General features: G+C 36.3%; 1 protein-coding gene across 13 annotated transcripts in view; it reads right to left on the bottom strand.

Annotated features, from left to right (window-relative positions):
- Positions 1 to 21,076, bottom strand: part of BIRC6 (baculoviral IAP repeat containing 6) — a 177,128-nt gene that overhangs the window by 73,118 nt on the left and 82,934 nt on the right. For 12 of the 13 annotated variants that reach the window (XM_030499970.1, XM_030499962.1, XM_030499960.1 and 9 more), the window contains 12 exons: positions 19,825 to 20,387; positions 16,624 to 16,799; positions 15,962 to 16,058; positions 15,575 to 15,769; positions 13,385 to 13,585; positions 12,482 to 12,761; positions 10,410 to 10,666; positions 9,156 to 9,264; positions 8,428 to 8,649; positions 4,568 to 5,348; positions 3,503 to 3,646; positions 1,494 to 1,623 (listed from right to left, as the gene is read on the bottom strand). In XM_030499970.1, coding sequence (XP_030355830.1) covers positions 1,494 to 1,623; positions 3,503 to 3,646; positions 4,568 to 5,348; positions 8,428 to 8,649; positions 9,156 to 9,264; positions 10,410 to 10,666; positions 12,482 to 12,761; positions 13,385 to 13,585; positions 15,575 to 15,769; positions 15,962 to 16,058; positions 16,624 to 16,799; positions 19,825 to 20,387 — 3,155 coding nt within the window. The remainder of the gene's footprint in view (positions 1 to 1,493; positions 1,624 to 3,502; positions 3,647 to 4,567; positions 5,349 to 8,427; positions 8,650 to 9,155; positions 9,265 to 10,409; positions 10,667 to 12,481; positions 12,762 to 13,384; positions 13,586 to 15,574; positions 15,770 to 15,961; positions 16,059 to 16,623; positions 16,800 to 19,824; positions 20,388 to 21,076) is intronic. The other variant, XM_030499967.1, reaches the window with a different exon arrangement.

Raw genomic sequence — 21,076 nt, 5'->3', positions numbered from 1 at the left:
ATCACATTCCCCTCCCCAGTCCCTATTAGCACTGGCTATCAACCTGACTACAATACACCACTAAGGCAGCTATTCAGTACAGTTTATGTCACTGCTCAGCAACTGACTCCTACCTCATATGCAGTGACTATCCCACCCATTACAGTAACTCTGACTATAAACTGCACAAGGATCTGAAGACCTCACTCACATTCCACACATGACTCTCTGCACAATAAGTGAACAGAGTAAGTGAATATAGAATTCTATCAGAAATAGTGAACTATTCCCTGGTAAACAAGCTTCAAGCATTTTTCACTGTTTTCCATTCACTGTTTTTCAATTAAAATCCCAAAGCACGTCTTGTTCTGTCTAGTATTCTCCCAAATACCATTACAATACTTCTATCACCTTGTTAGGTAATATAGTTATTGCCCTAATGCATTTGTTAATAGTTTCAATGTAAAGATTTTGAGTAGATATTAAAAAAAAAAAAAAGTACTAGTTCCTCTGAACTCCATGAAGATCTGCTTCAGAAATTCAAAGTCTCCAAAAAATTACACATACCAATGTTATCTACAGACAAGAACATACATACCCAGTCAGATGCATGTGCAGCTAAGCGTGCACACTTCAGTGCACATCTGCGATATGGCAGTTCTATTTTCTAAAGTATTAAATAAACACTAAAGTTCAAGGTGGGATTCATTTTAAGATTAAGGCATCTACCATTCAGGCGTTGAGAGGGGTGGTCAACATTGCTCCTTACAGAGGGGTTTATCTCTCCATGTATATTTAAGTAGTATAACTGAGAGTACTGAACTTTAAAAACCAAAAAAATAAAATTCATGCCCTAACATCATCCTCTCAATGTATATAATTGCAAAATTAACCTCAAATTAAATTATGGTTTTCAATCTCCATTTAGTAAGCAAACTCAAATGTTTATGTCATAGGCAAACATATACCCACAGAAATTAGATGGAGCCTTCACTAATGTTCTTTTCGTAGCAACATGATTTCATCTCCATCTTCAGATAAACTTTTAACTTCCAGGATATTTAACTGAGAGAATCTGGGAATATTTAAGTGACTGAATGAAAGATAGGGCATTTTAAAGACTGATGTTTGAAGTATCATTTGTATGATCTTGCAAATATCCTATGGGAGATTTGAGAATACATAAACACTAAAAAAAAAACCCCAAACAAAAAATCCCAAACTGACCAACCAAAACCCTCCAAACAAACAAAAAACAAATGAGATAAAAATCTCCCCTTCACCACCCCAGTTTTATAGAAAGAAAAAAAAGTATTTAACCACTGAAATGCAACACATAAGTAACATGCAAAAGCCTAAAATTTAAACCACTGTCTCATATTTGCCATTTACCAACGAACACAGCAAATATGTATGTTACACGTATACGGTTTATGCAGGTTTTTTTGGGTTTGAGGTTTCTTTTTTGAAACTGTATTTTAAAAAAAGTAAAACATGAACTATTGCAAACTTGCCTGACACACGATCAAGAACCTCTGCTAGAGTTGTTGAGACAGGCAAGTGAAGGGTACGAAATTTGTGTCCAGCTCCATACATTGGATGTTGAATTACATGACTAGTAGCATTAATTCTACCTTTGTACAGCTGAAAGAAAAAAAAACAATAAAAAAGCAAAAATCAACATTTAACATGACTAACATTCAGAAATAAGTTAAAACATTATGTTCTTATAAAGTCACCTCAGCAAAATAAAGCTAAAGCTTTAGCATGCTAAAAATGAGAACTGACATGAAAATAAAAAATGAAAACTTTAAAGGTACACAGTTAAAACGCATTAAGACAAGTTTACTTTTTTAACTCAAAAAGTTCAAAAGCCTAGAATATTTTTAGGACCAGAATCATACCAAATACGATATAATATTTGTTAAAAAAAAAAAAAACAACACACACACCAAAAAACAAACAAAACAAAAAAAACCAAAAAAAACCCAACACCACAACAAAACAATTATTTTACACAGCTGTACATGAGAGAAAAATGGAGTGTCTGAGACTTGCAATTACTTGTGAAATTAAAGCTGAATTCCAAAATTAAATTTGGAAAATCACAGTATACTTGGGAGTAGAGGAAGACATCATTTCTCTAGACCTACTATCTACTTTTTGCTATTATGATGGAAATCTAAGTCACTACTAGTTAAAACATTTCAAATATTTTATCTTAACGTGTTTTAGCTTGAGCTCTGTTCGCATTTTTTATCATTCTTTGCTGGCAGTACTTTTTACAGTTACTTACACTTATCCCCTTCCTCATATCATCAGGAAACCCATTTACTAACACACACATACAGGACCAATCTATTGTTATGCAGTATTATAAAAAAAATGAATACTTGTTGACAGTCAGAATTTAGCTTCTAAAATACAGTTTTGGTAAGAACTTGAGAGATAAAACAGGGGAACCAATCTTTGAAAGGTTATGTTGTTGGATATACTAAAAGTATGTGCTGCACATCCACATTATTTTTTAAGGTTTCTCTGCAGATGTTAGAGGAAGAATCATCTCAGTAAGAACAGAAGACTGTTTCCTGGTGGTTTTAATAGAAGAAACGGAATTATCTAATAACTTCTTTTCAAACTATTTTTTCAGCTTTTACATATCTAGTAACATTCTGTAAAAATCTGTTGAATGTAAAACAAAGTGGTAGAAGACAGATGTTACCCTCATATTACCAATGGCCATGTTAACAATCTCAGCCAGGACAAAACAAAACATTTAGATATTTGTGCTAAAACCGTATTTGCTCCTCCTTTTCTATTCTATACTATCTGATCCAGTTCCCTTGTCATATATCTCATGTAGTACTTTACTTCTAAGATATAGTAAGAACAGCAGAAACCAAAGCAGAAAATAACTATTCTTTGTATGGGAGTAGCAGATATTTTAATAACTTCTCGTTTTCCTTTATTTCTTTATTTGCAGTGTTCAATTGAGAGCAGAGCACTTCAGACATTAATTATAATTCTGTGTTCTAGTGAAGCATGTGGAAGTATAAAAGCATACATCTGTTTTATAAATTAATTCAAGTGTTTATCACTCAAAAATTTATTTGTGGTGTTCTGGCTAATGCTGAAGGATCTCTGCCGATTTTGAAGCACTAAAACTATGACTGTTCCTTAATGAATCTGATAATGAAGAACTGCTGGAAGGACTAAAACTTGTATCTATATTTTCTGGTAATGCATAAGGTTACTATTAAAAAGCCTTCCATAAGATAAATTCCAGTTGTCAGTTCTTTCAGAAGCAGTATATTTTCAACAAGATGGCTTTGTCTGACAACAGTGTCTTAAATTTTCTTTCATGAAAAATGCTGAGTTACAACTCAGCAATGGGTTCACCAACCCATTTCTTTTCAAGATTCTACAATATGTACAGTAGGAAAAGCTACCAGCTGACATTTCAAAGTTGAATATACCCTTTTTTTTTTTTTTTTAAGGCCATATGGATATTAAAAATTCTTACTGGACACGGGGACTGAAGAAACAAAGTCACTTTTTCATCCTCTAGCATGAGCTGCAAAAAAAGCCTTCTAATAAAACCTGAAATGTTTCCAGAGGTTGGGAGGTTCCCACGCTGAGGAGAGGACTGGAACAATTCACAGAGAACCTGGGAATGCAAAATGACATCAGATTGAAAATATTTCTATATTTAGGTCTCTAAAATATGGATCTACACAGCAATAATAGGCAGTGCCTAAGATCTACCTTCCAGTTATTATTCAAACAGAACAGAAATGAGCACCACTGAAGAAAACACCAGCAGCAAGTTTGAGTTTTTTAATAAAAAAGTTCAAAACACTGACTACAGCATCAAAGTAATTGTAAATACACAGACTACTCATGAAGACAAAACCGTGAAGATTAAGTATTTAGAAAAATAGCTTTCAAATTCCTGAAGCAAAAGTTTTCCACTGCATAATGCGGTATTACTAGCACAGAGAACAGTACTCACTTTTTACTGAAGTCTACCTGTTCCCAGGGGAATCATCATTCTTAAGTGTTGAAAAATCTTTTTTTTTTAAATTATACTTTTATTCAACTAAGTCTGCAAGGTTAACAAATACAAGGAAAATAGCTGAACTTACACTGGAATGCCAAATGCAAAGCCTTATTCTGCAATAGTCTCTATCTCCCTGGTCACAGATTGCACAGGCTATATGGTTGCACATGCAAATTTACCAGGAAGTCTTTTTAAGTTGCTAATTTAAAAGATGCGTATGACATTTGATTTTCAAATTCCATTCCAGAAGGGTTTAGAACTATCCAATTAAATACAGTATTTTGGATTCTGGTCTAAAGTTTATTCCTCTAAACCAAGAGGAATACAAATCTACACATAGAACTGTATGGCCATGTCAAAACATTTTTACATTTTTCAAAGTCAGAGCAGCAAGCTATCAATTCTAATACAAAACTGTTTTTGTAAGCTGTCACTGACTGTAAAAGAAAGCTAAAAAAAGTAAGTTTTGAAAGTTGGCTGTAGTTACTAATAAAGAAACTAAAACTTTTTTACCTCCTCACCCCTTACCTGTGCCATAAGTCTCTGGTTATTAGGATGGCAAGAGATGCACTGTAAGAAGAAAGCAACTGTTGCATTTTCAATTGCTGTCCGCTGCTGAGTGGTCAGCCCTGCTGTTACCGTTGAAGAAAGTAAGCTAGATCTTGTACTGGTCTGTTGTGCTGTCACACTGTGTCCTCCAGAAGTAGCACCAGAATGGCACAACAGAAATAAAAGTGCTGTCCACAATGGATTGACTTCAGAGCCACCCAACCAATCCTTCATCATGTGGCTGTTGCCAACTTCTGTCAAAAACCTGAGAACAGGAGCAACCAGGTCTGCCGTGATAGGCATTTTATTAAAGTGCTGTGGAACATGATGCCTCCTGAGCCTGTCTTGGGTAGTATCCAATGATTGTGCAGTGCAGTCAGAGCTAGAAGTATGGTTAAAGCAAAAACTAGCAAGACTTCTTACAAGCAGTGAAGGCAAACCTGAGTCCAATAATTGCTTGATAGCTTCAGGAGACTGCGATGAGGCAGCAAGAGTAGCCAGATGAGACTCTGTTAGTGCAAGAGGGGCTTGTGCATTTTTAGAGTCATCTGTTAAAGATGAACTAAGGTCCTGCTTTTTGCTGTCATCAGTCATGGACAGTCTGTGTTGACACTGCATGGGAGGAGGAGTGATACCCATCCATCCCATGAGTAAGGAAAAATAATTTGGGTGGATGTGGCACATTGAGCAAAGCAAACTATCAACAGCTTTCTTCAAAACCATGTTGCAGGGAAGAGACATGGACCAGTTAAACAGTGACCTGCAGAAGACAGAAAATCATGTCAATACATGGTTTGCTGCTCATGTTCTCTTTTCATTGGTTCATAAAACATCTTTCCACATTTATGATTAACTATCATAGAAGTTGTCATAAAACACACTGTGCTGAGCTTGAAAGCCTCTTTTGGATCACAGTATCAGCAAGACATTCAGTACCCAAAAGGCATTCCTGAACTCTATGTTTAAAGTTCTTTCATCATACACCATTTAAAATAGATATAAGCTAACTTTTCTGGCATGCTGCACATGAAAGGATTTCAGTCTTTTTGACAGACTTTTGAAATCAGTCTTTTTGATTTTCAGTCTTTTGTCACATAACTTATGCAGTTTTGAGCCAACTGCAACCTCTTTGTGCTTTCAACTCTCCACACTGCAGCTACCAGGCTCACACACGTGTGCACACACACTCATTTAAATACAGGTCTCTTAATTCCGTAAGAACTAAGAGTATTTTAACATGTTTCCAAAAATTTTTAGAATTTGCTTTATTAGAGTTCTACCTAAAGAAGTTACAAAAAAATGAAAGGACCAACAATCTTGTTGGTTGAATGATGTTACCCTTGCTATCCTTACTCAACCTGCACTCAGGATACAAGTTAACAACAGAGGTACCTCAGAGATGCTAAGATCCCCCCTTACCTTTGAACTCACTGTCATTCAAATATTATCTGCTTGAATGCTAATCCAAGGCATGTGAATGCAAAAGCTAATTTAGCTCCCATTATTCAGCTTAAATTTCAGAAGTGGTATTTGTACAGTAGTAAAATGGTAATTTCTTCATACAGAATTTTTCAGAAAGGTGAAGTATTTAAAAAAAAAAGGCAAGTTTTCTGGCCTGCACTCACAGCACCTAACACCATACAGAAGTTACATTAACTTAACCTTTACATACAGAGGTGAATGCACACTTTGTGCCACTTCAGTGTTAGGTTTTCAAGTAAGTTTGGTTGTATCGTCATGTATCACATTCCCATTTGAAGACGAGGAATTTTTTTCCCTCTTCTGGATAGAAGTGTTAGTCTGTGCTTAGTCTGAGGGACTGTAAGAGTCCAGAACAGAACATGGGTCTCACCAAAAGTTAGCTTTATCATCAGTCTAGAGAATGGCTGATAAAAAAAAAAAACCCAACACAAAAACCTTTCCAAGATAAAACATTGAAAAGTCACCTCAGTGACCAAATGACCCATAACTTTGGGAAAATAGTCAGAATTTCCCAAAGTCCACATATAATAAAGGTACACCTAAATTCTTCTCCAACTACATATTCGCACAATCCTTCCACCAAAATTTTTCTGGGTAAGTTCATGCTCTACGAAAAATAAGATACTTTTCCAACTAGATATTAAAAAACTAACTAAGGAATAAATTAGTATCCCTTGGCCAAAGCAGAAATATCGAAATGGAAAATGGGGATGATGGGAAAATATATCCAAGAAAGAAGTGAAATATCACATGAAGGAGAAATTAGGAGTTATAGCTAGAATCAATGAAAATGTTTCAACAGTTAAAACATCAAAGAGGATGAAAAATACACACAAGAAGTGATTTTTATTAGAAGAATTATTTACCCAGAGAAGTCTGACAACAATTCTTCTGTATTTATTAAAAATGTATTTTATAATTTGCTCCAGATGCTGGCTGATATGAATTATAGGTTTATTTGGCAGGAGGTAGAGGAACAGGGCCGTATGGCAACATGCATACTCAAACTAGGTACACCAGTTTTATTAGCATCCCTTCATTTTGTTCTGTGATGAAAACAACGTACTCTCCTCCAAAGTCAGGAATTCAATTGTGAAACCCACTTTTATATTACTATAAATGTAAATGGACTATCCATTTTAGAAAGTCTATTTTTATTAGAGTTCTTCCTTTTCAAGTGTTAAAACTTACATGTATCTGGAAAATGTGTCTTTGTTAAAATGTATTGCTCAAGGCACTAACTGACCTGCAATTTGAAAATCCTTAAATTGATTCTCAAAATGAACAAGCTTGTTTTGAATTAGCAATTATTTCTATTCCAGTATCACTGAAGTGTCTTTGGAAAAGGTCTAGCCTGTAGTCACGGATCTAAAGACCATCATGTTGCATATAGGTAAGAACTCCACATGCTTATACCAACAACTATAACTTCTACGTTTCCCAGTATTTGAATGTTTGACTGTGCCTAAATGAGACAGTGAGGTAGTAGAAAAATATGAATGTTTCTTAAGGGCAACAAAAAAAAATTATGTGCTAGCAAAGCTCCTTTCATTAACTGGAAATGTATTAATGGTACAAATGAAAGGTACTTCACTAGATACAGGAATTTACCAGTTACATTTTTTATAATACACATGAAACAAAGCTATGTGGCTTCTCTTCTGTTGCTTTGTTTAAACAGAAGAAGTGGTCAAGCAACATAAAGTAGGAATGTTCGCTCACCTATTTTCAATCTGGAGTCACTAAAAGTATACATTTGGTGTTTAGGGTGAACTTTTCCTTAGAATCCAGCAACATCCAGAAAATTCACAGTTCAAGATTCACTCAAGAGTTTGTGCTGTTTCTTTCAAATCAGACTGGCCAGAAAAAAAGTGGAAACTCCAAAAAAATCAATCCCCCCACTTCCCTAGCTTTTAGCTATCAGTTAATAGATATTGGATATCATGAGTTATCATAGGATACTAATGAAGATCATGAGTTAGAGGTACTGTGAAAATTACTGCAAACTCTCAATTTCAACAAGAACAGCCCTGAATTACACATTTAACCACCCACAAACAAAAACTTGTAACAGTTTACCTTTCACATATGTGCAAGTATATACATGGATTTGCTGTTTTGTTTCGGATTTTTGATTTTAAACACAATTATATCTGGAGTATGTCAAGTGCAGTTTTGTGCTTAGAACTACAAAACTACCTGTTCAGGTATTGTTAAGTATTCACTCTATCAATTAGCTTCTGGGACAACAATTTTCACTACTGTTTTACAGTGAGTGCACTTCAAGTTGCATCATTTCATTGAACAAAATAATTCAGTTATAAAAAGTATGTAGTGCAAAACTTTGCTTTACTTACTCAAAGAGCTCTCTGTCCAGCAACGCTGGTAAATCATATTCAACAAGCAATTCATAACTGTGCCACAAAATTGCTGCTACACAATGCAAATGGGAAGGAGATGGCATCAAAAGACCATACTCTTTTGTTGAGCTATTTGGACAGATGTAGCTGACCCGGCCACTTTTTTTCATAGCTGCAACTCTCGCAGAATCACTGACCCATTTCAGCAATGCTTGAATTCTGGAAGGCAAGATGATGTAGCACATTATAAAGGGTCAAAGAAACACTCAGAAACAAACCAGCTTGCTGTCTTTTTGTAATCCGATTTACACATTTATCTCTTCCTTTGAAGCAAAGTTCAAAAATGAGCTCAAACTCTTTTTTTCAAGACTTAGATCACTAACAGGAAAAAAATTAATTAAAACCACTTATCTTGGACAGCCAAATGTAAGCTTTCTTTCTACAGAGAAAGAAAACATAGCAGGTATCTGAGTTCTCAGTCTTAGAGAGCAAAGTCAGTTGAGCCACAAAAGTTTTATCACATTAATAAGAGAAAAAAAAAGAGGGACAGCATTCTCTGCAAAAGATGCAAAGAGATAGGAGGGAAAGCTTCTTTAGATTTTTGCACATTCACACTATCTCATAACAATCACATTTGAAAAAGTCTTTCTGCAGTCATATCAAGCCAGTATGTAGCAGATTATTTTGTATACACTTCCACATGACAATTATCCAAATAACATTACCTATCTTTTGTTCCAGGATCTTGAGTTGTTCCAAGCTGATAAAGAATGTCTATTGTGGAGTCAGAAGAGAGACCATTTAATCTTCCAAACAGTAAAGGGCTATTCAGATCTTGCAGCATTAAGAAAAAAAAAAAGGAGGGAGGAGGGGAAATAATAGAAGTACTTACATATGTATATTTTTAAAAGTACTAGTGAAATTATTATAGAATTACAATATTAACATTGAATTGAGTATTGCTATTAACGTAAGGATGCAATTCTCATACACACCACTACCTTGAAACTCTGCATTTCGTGTGTTCAATGCAATGTTCAGCCTTACTATGAAAGGAAAAACTGCTGCAACATTCAGCAGATACAGGACTTAAAGGTTTAATTAGTAGGATTTTCTTACAAATATTCCAAAAAGACATGATTAATTCCAATAGAGCTGTCAGACCTTGTGATTCACAAAAGCAAACATTTATTTCAAAATGGAAGTTAACTCCCATTTCCATCAATGGGACTAAGGCTGAAGATTTTCTCATATTATTTCCTATTAATCTTCTCCCTGTGTTCATCTCCTGCCCTGTAGGAAGCTACTTCTTATCTAATTGCATTCCAGCAAAAGGCACCAGACTACACTGACGCATTAACTCACAGCAAAATAAGTCATGGAAGCCATTTTGAAAAGTGTTTTCCGTTAGTATCAGCAACCTCAAAACAGGAAAAAATATTAGTTTAGTTTTCTTTCATTTGAAAGCAAAGTCATGTGAAATCATAAATATAAAAGCCCCAGCTCATTAACAGAAGAGCTACTGCACAATTTCACTGTGGGACATGGGTGTACGTCCAGCTGTAAATATTTTTAGTGCTTAGTGCTATTCGGAATTTCTACTGCCCTCCAAACTATTACTGCCCAAATATTGCTGCATTTGTTTTCCTTAACAGTACTCATGGATGCTCTTTGTTTTGAAAGATCTAGACATAGTATCTACAGTAAGACACACAATATATTGCATGTCCTAATCTTGTGTCTTCAAAACATTCACTTAAGTATCTAGTCCATACAGAAATCAAAACAAACCTGGTTGCAATGTTTTACTGTTATAGAACTACCCACATACAATGATTGTGATACTCAGAAGCATGACAATGCACAATGGCAAGTTCTGGCAACCCAAATTCAGAATCAGAAAGCAACAGGCAAATATTTGTACATTTATACAAGCAATGTTTTTAAGCAACAACTGAAAAGAAAAACATTGTACTCACCTGCGGGATCACTCCCTGAAGCTGAGCAGTTTCTTAGAAGAATGTCGATCAATTTTAGGCCTATTCTGGTGGACTGAAGCCCAATTTTTACAAGCACAGCCTCAATGTTTGGAGAATGCATACCACAGTAAGGTGACATTAGTAAAGCAGCACATGTCTGCAACAGATTAGCTGTGGGTGCTGCAGCACTAGCCATCATTCCTTCTAAATCACTTATGTGAGTGAGGCAGTGGTGTAATAATCTTAACCACCCAATACTGAAAAGAAAAACATAAAAATGAGCTAATGTAGAATTTCCTTATTATTTTTCATCTATAACTACCTATATTAGATTCTAGGACAAGTACTGCAAAAAACTGCTGTGACATGACCAGACATCATCCGAGAAAAACAAATTAAAATGACTGAATTTAAGACCACAACGTAATATACATCAGTAATGGCTGTTGTAATCATTGGTTTAAGGTTGTAAGAAAGGAAGGATTTTGGATAGGAACAATGAAGAGCCTGCAAGTTTTATTACTGAAGTTTCTCAAGATTTTTTGATTCACATATTAAAAGGAAATGGCCAAAGTGTAAGTGTGAAACATTAAAGAACACACTGCCTCATTTGGGCACAATTGCATTTATTCCTTCTTAAAGACAAGATATTGCAACAGTGGTTGGCATTAAAGTTATACACCTGCACAGCTTCCCTGACAGCACAAACTTTTAGGGTCACACACATCGACAATAAATTACAGTAAATTAAACCTTACTGAACCAGATTTAAAAAGCACAGAGAAAAGGAGCAGAAATTAAAAATGTTAGTCACTGCATTTTCCCCGTGTCTCTCATTCTTTAACAATATCATTCAGCACTCCCTCTAATAATAAATCTTATAAAGTAAACAAACCTATTGTAATTGAATCAATTTGAAAACACATTAACTACGTTATTTATAAAAACACCATAATGCTGTTTAAACTAGCATTGTGAACAAGATGACAATCTAAGCTGTATGTGAAACAAATGGCATTATTTCACTGACACGTTCTAAATTAACAGGTTAACTTGTTTTCACAGCTAACCTTGTCTCCTGCAGTTCAAAAAAAGGTTAAGTTGCATACAGATCTTAAATGAAGTTTACAATTTATTTTAGGAATAATTTACTCCTACATGTTTATCATTTTAGGAAAGAGCAAGTTTTCCGTTATGTCTAAAACAGAATTATATCAAAGTTTACTGAATATATCTATCATATTACTACCACTGCTTTATTGAGGTACCTATAAAACTAAGCTGAAAGACACAATAAAGCATATGAAGACATGAAGAACATACACTCATCTGCTTTCCTTAGATACTGATTATTTTTGTGTGACTTTAAGATAACCTTTTTTTTGAATCCTTAAGGGTCTATTTATTTTTATTTTAAAAATGAGTAGTAAACTCCAGATGCCACCTAACCAAATAAAAGCTTTTGAAAAGAAATCTTGCTGATATGCCAGAACCCTAATGACATTCAGTTCCTATTTCTCAAATGTTTGCAAACAGCAATATTAGATATGACTTCCACAAAACATCCCATTGTCCTATTTCTATTCCTGCTCCAATACTTATGTAACTCCCTTGACTTCAATAGGGTTAAGAAATATGTTGCTACTTCAGTTTTTCTGACAACTGCCTACCCATTAAAAACAAAGAATGCAACTCTAAATGCTTTCCTGTGCTTTGTATTCTTTCACCACTGCAGAGATGAAACATCCCCTTTTACATATGCAGATAAGCACGCTACCAAAAAAAGTGAGCACTGCTTATACTTGCCTTTTGTTAAAAAAAAAAAAAAAAAAAACCACAAGAAAACCAAAAAACAAAAACCGAAACAAAACCAAACAAACAACAAAAAGGGCAAGTTTTCTAAGATATTTGAAATAGATTCTGTAAATGTTAAAATTCAACTACAAAAACAGGTACTCATGAACACAGTTTGCTTCTGAAAGATCAGACTCAGAGCAGAAAACACCATAAAAAAAAACGCCAAACCATAACTGGCACAAACATGCCTCTCTCCATTGATACTAGAAACTTACCTTGTTTTAGAGACCTGATCCTCAGAGGGAAGGAATGGATTATTGACAGTTGCAGATGAGGTGTTTCCAAATGCCGTGAGGCCTAACAGTTTGATCTGAGAGAGGCCTAGCGTGCTGGCATCCCGGGGACGATGGAGGCGAAGGCAGACAGCTGAGGCTACTTCAGCTTTTACTAGCTGGATTTTTATATAGGTGAGACCGCTTGTGATAACAGGAGTTGACAAAGGTAACATATTGACACCATCTGCGCTTATTTCAACAGATACTGATGAAGGGCAAGCTACAAAGGAAGAGAAGAAGGTTTAATACTATTTAAAAATGTGTACTGGTTTGAATGTTAAGTGTTAAACATGTATCCCTGTTTAAGACACAGACAAAGATGACTGAAATGGTCTTGGTCAAACGCTACTACAGAACTGCAGCTGTAGTATTTGACCTGTGGGATGGTGTATGTTACAATGCAAAAGCATTTTGATACATGCGGTATACAGTTTATTTTAAAGACTTAAGACAAAGAAAAGTCGTGTCAGTGTAAATGCCACATTTTCCTTACAGGGCTACAACAATAAGATTTAAATATCTTACACTTTATTCCAACTACCATACAAAACCATTTTGCCTGAAGACTCCTGACCAGTATTCTCACTACCCCTACTCTCACTAGGCAAAGTTTCAAGGAGTTTGACCAGGCACACTTAATGCTAATGAAGCTAGAAGAAACTAAGCAGGGGCAGGGCCTTCCATTCTCAAGGAAAGCAGAATTAGCAAGGTTTTCAATCTATTTTATAGGCATTCTTCAAACAACCTACCAGTTTTAGTTCCTCTGGTTCTACTCTTTGTACCATTTCTAAACCCTACCCTTCTGATTGTTAAACCAGCATCAATGTCAGTAGGTGTACTTACTTGCCAGAGAGGCCAGGTGAGGCTGGATGTGGATCTCTTTGAGCAGCACAGCTGCAGGAAGGTGAATGGTGAGGTCACACCAAGCTTCCTCAGGTAAGAATATGTATGACCACGCAGCAGACCGAGCTCGTCTGTGGGGAGGAGTAGCCTGTAACAGCACTTCGGCAGGCTGGGCAGTGGGACTGCTTGAGGTGATTGAACCTTCAGAAACAGCACCATCAACATTGGTTATTAATAAAACCCAGATAAATTTACAACCTGAACTGTAGAAAACACTTTTTTTTTTTTAAACTTTATCTCACCTGTTTTGGTTTATTAATAACATCCCATGTGTAATAACAACAACTGCTGAGATATTTTTCTTTTACACTGGTTTAAATAGGCAGTTTACATATTTACATTACGAGCAAGCTTGAAAATTTGCTAGGGGACACTTGCTACCAAAATCCTAAACTTTCTATCAAGAGTTCATTACAAAAACCAACCAAGATGACACAGGTTGAACAGCATGCTTAGAACTTGAACTCAGCTCGTTCAGTTAGCATAATGAAGAGGCTTTAAAGATTTAAAAATTACAGTGATAACATCAGCAATTTTTTAACCAAAGTCTACAGACCTTTTTGTTTAAACAGGTTTGTTTCACACAAAAACATTTTTCTAAAAAAAAAAAAAAAAAAAAAAAAATAAATCTCAAACAAAAAAACAAAACAACCCCAAAAAACCACAAAAACAAACAAAAAAAAACCCCCAAAAAACCAACCCCCCCAAAAAAAAAACCAACACCCAAAAAACACCAGAAGCAAAAAAAACCCAAAACCCAAAAAACAAAACCACAACTGATCACAGCAGCAGCTGCTTATTTTTCTAATCTTAGCACGAGTTAAGAACGAAGTAGGAAGATCTTCTTTAGGAAATGTATGCCTTCTTTAGCAAATAGTACAGCACAAGAAGACCAGATTTGTGCTGTTCAAGCTATAGGTACTTGGGGGTTTATGTTAAAGTAGCTCTAGCCTGGTACCATGACTGAATGCCTCGTAGCAGCTGGAGGTGAACTCCCGGCCACATTTTGGTAGGCTCTCATCCCAAGTGAATTGAATTCTGTCTCAGGCAGCACTCCATGATGAAAACCAGAATGTATTAAGTGAGGACAACCAGAAGGTTAATTTCAAAAGCATACTCCTGACTGAAAGTGAAGAATTAAGATACATGCGCTCATAGGAGATCATCAAGAACTGCCAGGAGATAAGGCATGCAAGAACCCACCACCATATAAACACAGGATATTTTCTACTAAAAGTAATCAAGACCCAACATTTGCAGGATTCTTAATTTTATCTTTTAGGAATTCGAAAGAGCCAAATAATTATTTTTTTTTTTAATTTCATTATTTTTGACACCCTTAAATTTGAATGACAGGACTGAATTGATTTCTCTCTTATCCAACAATTTTTCCAGAAAATTTAAAAATAATCCTTTCTTTCTTCCCCCTTAACAGTGAGACAAGCTGTATGAATACATTCATGGGCTATGCTAGGCTACTGGGCAGCAACAGAAAACATTAAGACACTAGTAGTGAAAAGGAACCTTTGTAAGATATTAGAGTACATCTACATCTTAAAATACACGCATTTTAGTGAATTGACAGCCATTGTATTGTTACCAAAACAGCTCTGCAATTCTAACAAATGCTCATGTAGGCAACATTGGAGCAATTAGGTGCAGGTGTGGGAGCAGCTGCAGCAATATCAGCCCTACACTCCAGCTTCTTCTGCTCTGACCCAGGTTAGGCTCATTCTGTTTCATCCAAGTCTGCTATGCTTCTGCAGCAGCTACATCAAACCCGATGTGCCTTAAGGTAAGTCAGTGAGTGTTAATGTATCTATAGCAGATGGTGGGGTGGAACTGGGTATTCCCTGACTTAGGGAAGGAGGAAGGGGCCCACCTTGTTGCATGACTACATCAGATACTGATCACTCCCTTTCCTTCTTTCCCCTAACCACAAGAGGTCTTATTACAAGTGGAGGAGGCACTAACCTCCTCGCCCAACATCTTCCTGAAATACCAGCAAGCTCCCTGTTTAGAAGATTTAATAGTATCGCAACATTTCACACTATCACAATAATTTTAAGAACTTGACAAAGATTCAAATGACCACTGAACGTTAACGGAAGAGAAAGAAATATCACTTACCTAAAGGTGCAAAATTGTGAATTCCTTCTGCATTATCAGGCTCAGAAGCTAGCACTCTAGCTTTCAAACTGCTATCTGTTGCTTTGGTGGGACCAGAATCAAGAAATTTCATAATAGTCGAAACCATACTTCTTGCTGTGTTAACAATAGCTCTTGTGCTCGTTACCATGTTGTTGCAAATAAGCTGAACACCACCTGTGTATAACATGGGCAGAGGGAGAGGAAACAACACTGTTAAGAAGCATGAAATAGACTCTAAGCAAGCAAAGGACTATTCAGTTAATTTGCTCCTCCAGACACTTATCTTTATTCCTTCTAAAGGTGAAAAATAAAATAAATCTACAATAACCCTTTTACTTGATGCAGCTAAAGAAAAGCCATTCTTACCCATATCATGGAAAGCCTTCAGTGCCTCACTTGTATCCAACACCCGTAAAATGAACCAGAGCAGTGGCTCAGATAACTGACAAGTGGCGAGAGAACCCTAGAAGAAAAACAGTTAAGCAATACCTGGTTCCATAAAGAATTAATATGACAGAAATACATGACTGCTCTTAGCCTCCCTTTTTAGTAGGACAAATATCCCAGAGAGGAAACGCCAGCACAGCTGACCTCTCTGCTACAAAATAGCAATATCATGTTCCACATGGTTCACTCCTCATGTAGCAGCAGTCTTTGAGGTAAGAAAAAGATCAAACTACCAGGACAAGCAGCTGAGGGTAATAATAATATTGAGCATTTAAAATACCTACTCATATGAACACAATAAATGTTATTTCCTACGTGCACATACTAAAATATTCAATCCATATTCAAGCTTTCAACCAGAATACTTACAGAAATGTCAAAATGTCCTTACAGAAACTCTCTCACTCCCTCTACCATGGGCAATGGAGAGAGGCTTCCTAATATCAGACAAAACTAAGTGAGGTTGGAAAAACGTTAACATTTTTTACACAGCTCTAGTTCAGGTTTGTGAGCTTATTATAAATGACACCAGCAAATAATCTGTAATTCCTCTGAAGCACAGTAGACCTAAAGGAACTTACCTGTCTTCCCATGTACCCACAGGCCATGTAGGTAAGAATCGGTTGAAGCATCACTTGCACTGTTGTTGCTTTTTTACTAAGCGTTGTCAGGATAGTGAACAACCCATCTCCAACTGATATTGCATCTAAGCCACCATGAAAGTTTTCATGTTTAGTGAGATGTAAGCCACTTGCACCTTAATGAGAACAGAAACACTTTGAAGGTCAGAAACTGAGATCTAACAAACCATTACAGCACATAAGAGAACTCGAGGATATTTAAATTTCTTTTCAGTTAGATGTCCACATGGATTTTACAAACTACAAACTGAATCAGTTTTCAGGATCAAAAAAAAAAAACAACCTACTATTAGTGCTCCCAGATATGTGCTACCTTCTTTACAGTGTAAGTAGGTAACTCGATCCCAGAAGGCAGGAATTTAAATCCAATTTTAGGTAAGACCATAAGAATGAGGGTGTTTAGTGAAATAAACAGAATAAGAACCACAAGGATTGGAATAACTCCTAGCCAGAAGCAACTAAAAAGATTTAAGATTTTTTTTTTCATATAATAGAAGTGCACTTGTGCAGCCAAGCCCCCCCCCAAACGTTTAACATGCGTATTTCTATCAGAAATACCTCTCTCAAAATTCTCCTTCTCAGCGGTAAAGCTCAGGATTTATTCACAAGGATTTAAGTGAATATCAATATTCAGAAATATTGATTACACATTGCTGAAATTGAGGATGGAAAGCAAAAGAACAGTCTTCCCAAGGAAGAGATTACCTTCATAAATACAGCTGCCTTACAAAGCATACGACATCAATCTGGAAAAGCTTTTAAAGTGGTTTTAGATTTGAGTGGGAGGAATCTATGGAATAATGCTGTTCCATTTAGAGAAATTGGAGTTACACTAAGAAATGATAATAAAAGATGTGTTCAAGTCATCTTTGGAACATGCCTTGGAGAAACATTTTGGCAAGAGCATTGACAGCTTTAGTACTTTAACCACCTTAAAGCTGTCAAGAAAGAAAATATTGATAAGCACTGGATGCATGGAGACAGACAAAAAAAAAGCCTTAAGAGTCAGCCTCTGCATAGCCTAGGATAGTTAAATGGAATCAATGATGAAGCTTAAAACAAGTAATGTGGGTTTGCTGTGAAGACTTAGAGGTGAGAAGCTGGTAGGCAAAGAGGGGAATACTGTTACTTCTATGATTTTCATTGTCTGCCAATAAGAAAGCATAAAAACCTAATGAAATAAATAGACGAAATGGTCATAAAGAAAATCGAACAAATGTTTTAACTTCATGTGATGAGTGACTCAAGGCCTTTCTGGTTCCTGACCAGGTGGCTTGCCAGGTGTAGTAAATTAACATTATTAGCCTTAATTTTGACACCAAAGCCACTACTTATCAGTACACATCTGCAGACATCACCTTCTTTATCTTCCCTGGGTAGCTAGCATGCTGCGCTAGGTATTACATGTTTACTACCGTATGCTGACAACTGATTTTTGTACCATATATAACCTTGGCTGCAGTCTTGGAGAAATGGTTGTTCATAGAAATTGTCTGGAGAGAGCTTCATACAGTTTTTCATGAAGGAACTAAAACCACAAATAACTGTGTTACATCTTCTCAAAATACACATACAAATTCGTTTCAATAACCTACATTAAAAGGCCAGTGGAGGAACGATCCACTGAAGGGATCAGCTGGCCCAGTACCCTGAATTCAATGAAAACATTTTGAAACAACACTATCTTTCCAAATTTTTTAAAAACGCAAAACAACTGCTGCACAGAAATCAGTGGTTGGAAAGACATCAAAGTTTAAGAGGAAAATACCTGAATTTCACTCCAAAGAAGCTCATACTCAGAACAAACCACCATTCCCAGAACAAACTACTTTTTGTGTTCATAGTCTATTTGCAACACGACGCCAACTACGCAGAGTAAAGGAGGAGAAGTTCTAGAATTAATTTCAGGAAGGTTCCAACAGTGCAATCCAGACTTGTCAAATCCTGCCTGCTGTTTAATTTCACTACTGGAGACTTTTTTCTCAATTGCTTTTATGCCAAAATGAACCACTGGTCTAACATTCACATGCTCTCATGCAAAAAGTTTACTGTTTTCTGGTAACAGCATTGGTTAACAGTTTCACATCTGCTTAAAAGAGATGAAGTGCAAAAAGGGCCAGAGATACTTTGAGACAAGAGAATCACTATAAAGAGAACCAAGTTTTACAAGTCTTATGCCCGAAATGGAGTGCAGGCTCTTTGCCTACCCTTGTGCTAAATGTTTTTTCCAGTTTTGCGCACACAGAAACATTCACAGTATTTCACCTAGTGATTTCATTTGTGCAAATAAACTCTCTGCTAACACCACCGCTCACAAGCAAGTCACATCAAGATAGTCTCTCTGAGAAAATGCACCTTTGGTACATGTCTGACAAACAGCAACTTTGCTGTTCAAAGTATCATCAGTTTCCTCACTTGTTCATAGCAGGAAGATCCAACCCAAAAATAAGACTGGAACTCCCAAAACACAATGGTAATGCAATTTCTGGTACAAAAGAGGAATAAAAAAGTTTAGGTATTCTATGCAAGAGCCACAACTGTAAATTGTCTTTTAAACAACTAAAAAAAATGAAACACAATACTTGAACTGAGGTAATATGTCTATACTACTAACTGAAGACGAATTTGTGCATAAAGGCATGCGAAGGGCATAGACTGAAATACAGGAATTCCATTTAAGCATAAGAAAAAGGATTTTCTACTTTAAGAATGGCTGAACATTGTTAACAGGCTGCCCAGAGCAGTTGTGGAGCTTCCATCCTTGAGGAATTAGAAACCCGACTGGACAAGGTACTGAGCAACTTGCTCTCCAAGGCAGGCTCTGAGCTGATCGTGCTTTGTACAGGAAGGTTGGACTTGACAATCTCCAGATTTCGAGGTCCTTTTAACACTGACCATTCTTAGATTCAGCAAATTCAAATGCCAAATGCATTCTTGTTTGGTTTTAATTACTGTCTCCCACCCCTAGTTTTAACTACTGTCTCCCACCTCATATAACGTTTTTCTTTCATTTATCAGTCTCTCTCTTCCTGTCGTTTCTGTGATACATTCTCTCATGTCTACACCCAATTTCTGAGTTTGTAGAAGTTTTAAGTATTTCATCACCCCCAAAGATCTTCTGTTTTATTTACAAATACCTACCAATAATCATTGCCATAGCACTGCTGTTACACTGGCCAAGTGCAGACAAAATCTGGCTCATAATTTGTTGGTTGGCTAACACCAAGTCTGCCACATACGCAGTTGATCCTTGAGTATTAGGGTTGCTTCCATTGCCATCTTTGCCTCCTGAAACTTTTTCTTCATCAGACACACTGTCTGTAGTACTGCTTGCTACTGGAACACGGGCACTATATTCTCGGTTACTGGAAAGTGGCAGTTGAACTAAAATGTTGACTAGTTTTAACAAATCAAACATCAGTTGATCCCTTGTCATCTCTCCACAAACTGCTTTGGCATCACCTGGACGAATAATATTGGCAAAAAGTCCTCCAAAACACGCTCGAGCACCCACAGAGCTGTCTGAGCCGCTGCGAGACATCACTTTGTCTGAACATGTAATGTAATGATGCACAAGGAAGGTTATAGACTCAATTACTGCAGAAATAGTGCTAACTGATACAACTTCAAAATTCTGTTCCAGGGTAAATTCCAGGAGTTTCACTTGCGCATCTAAGGGTCCCTGGCCTGTCTGGAAAGCACCCCTGAAAGAAAGAAAATAAAAAATTTCATCATTCAATATTAACAAGTTTAAGTGGTTTGTTTCTTTTGGTTTGGGGTTTGGTTTGGGTTTTAGGTTTATTTTTTTCTTTTCCTGATTTTTAAGACTCAAAAAGCACACCAGAGTTTCAATAGATAAAACTCCAGCCATTTTCAGAAATGCATGTTGAAGCACAATCCGATCTTTCACAAGTCAAGCATTCATAAGTTTTTAATTAATGTGCTGGTCATTACTGTAGAACCTGCTCATGTTATCGCTTTCCTGATACCACTGAGGATTACAGTTTCATTTGAAAAAGTCTAGGATCCATCTTTTTTATTTTTTTTAATAATTCAGTTAACTTTGCAGGTACAGGCCTGGAACACAGTCCCGTTCAGTGTGGGTGCAAAGTTTCATACGTTTGCAGGGAAACTTCATGGGAAGAAGTAATCCAGTACTTTAATACCATTAGGATTATTAGTTTTCTAACAGGAAATCATGATGGGTTTTTTCATTCCATAGGTTTTGTTGGTTTTTTCTCCCATGAGGCAGAAAGAAGAATGGTCAGGTTTTAGCTATCTAAATAATAAATATACATAAGACGACCATGAGAAGGTACTCAAACTATCACAGGTTGGTGCTTGTAGGTTGATTGTCTGAAGGAACCCTGTTTTAGGGAGAAGTTTATTTTCC

This window comes from Strigops habroptila, chromosome 10 (assembly GCF_004027225.2).
Source record: "Strigops habroptila isolate Jane chromosome 10, bStrHab1.2.pri, whole genome shotgun sequence".
In the NCBI taxonomy this organism is placed as follows: Eukaryota; Metazoa; Chordata; class Aves; order Psittaciformes; family Psittacidae; genus Strigops; species Strigops habroptila.
This window is presented reverse-complemented; position numbering and strand designations above follow the sequence as displayed.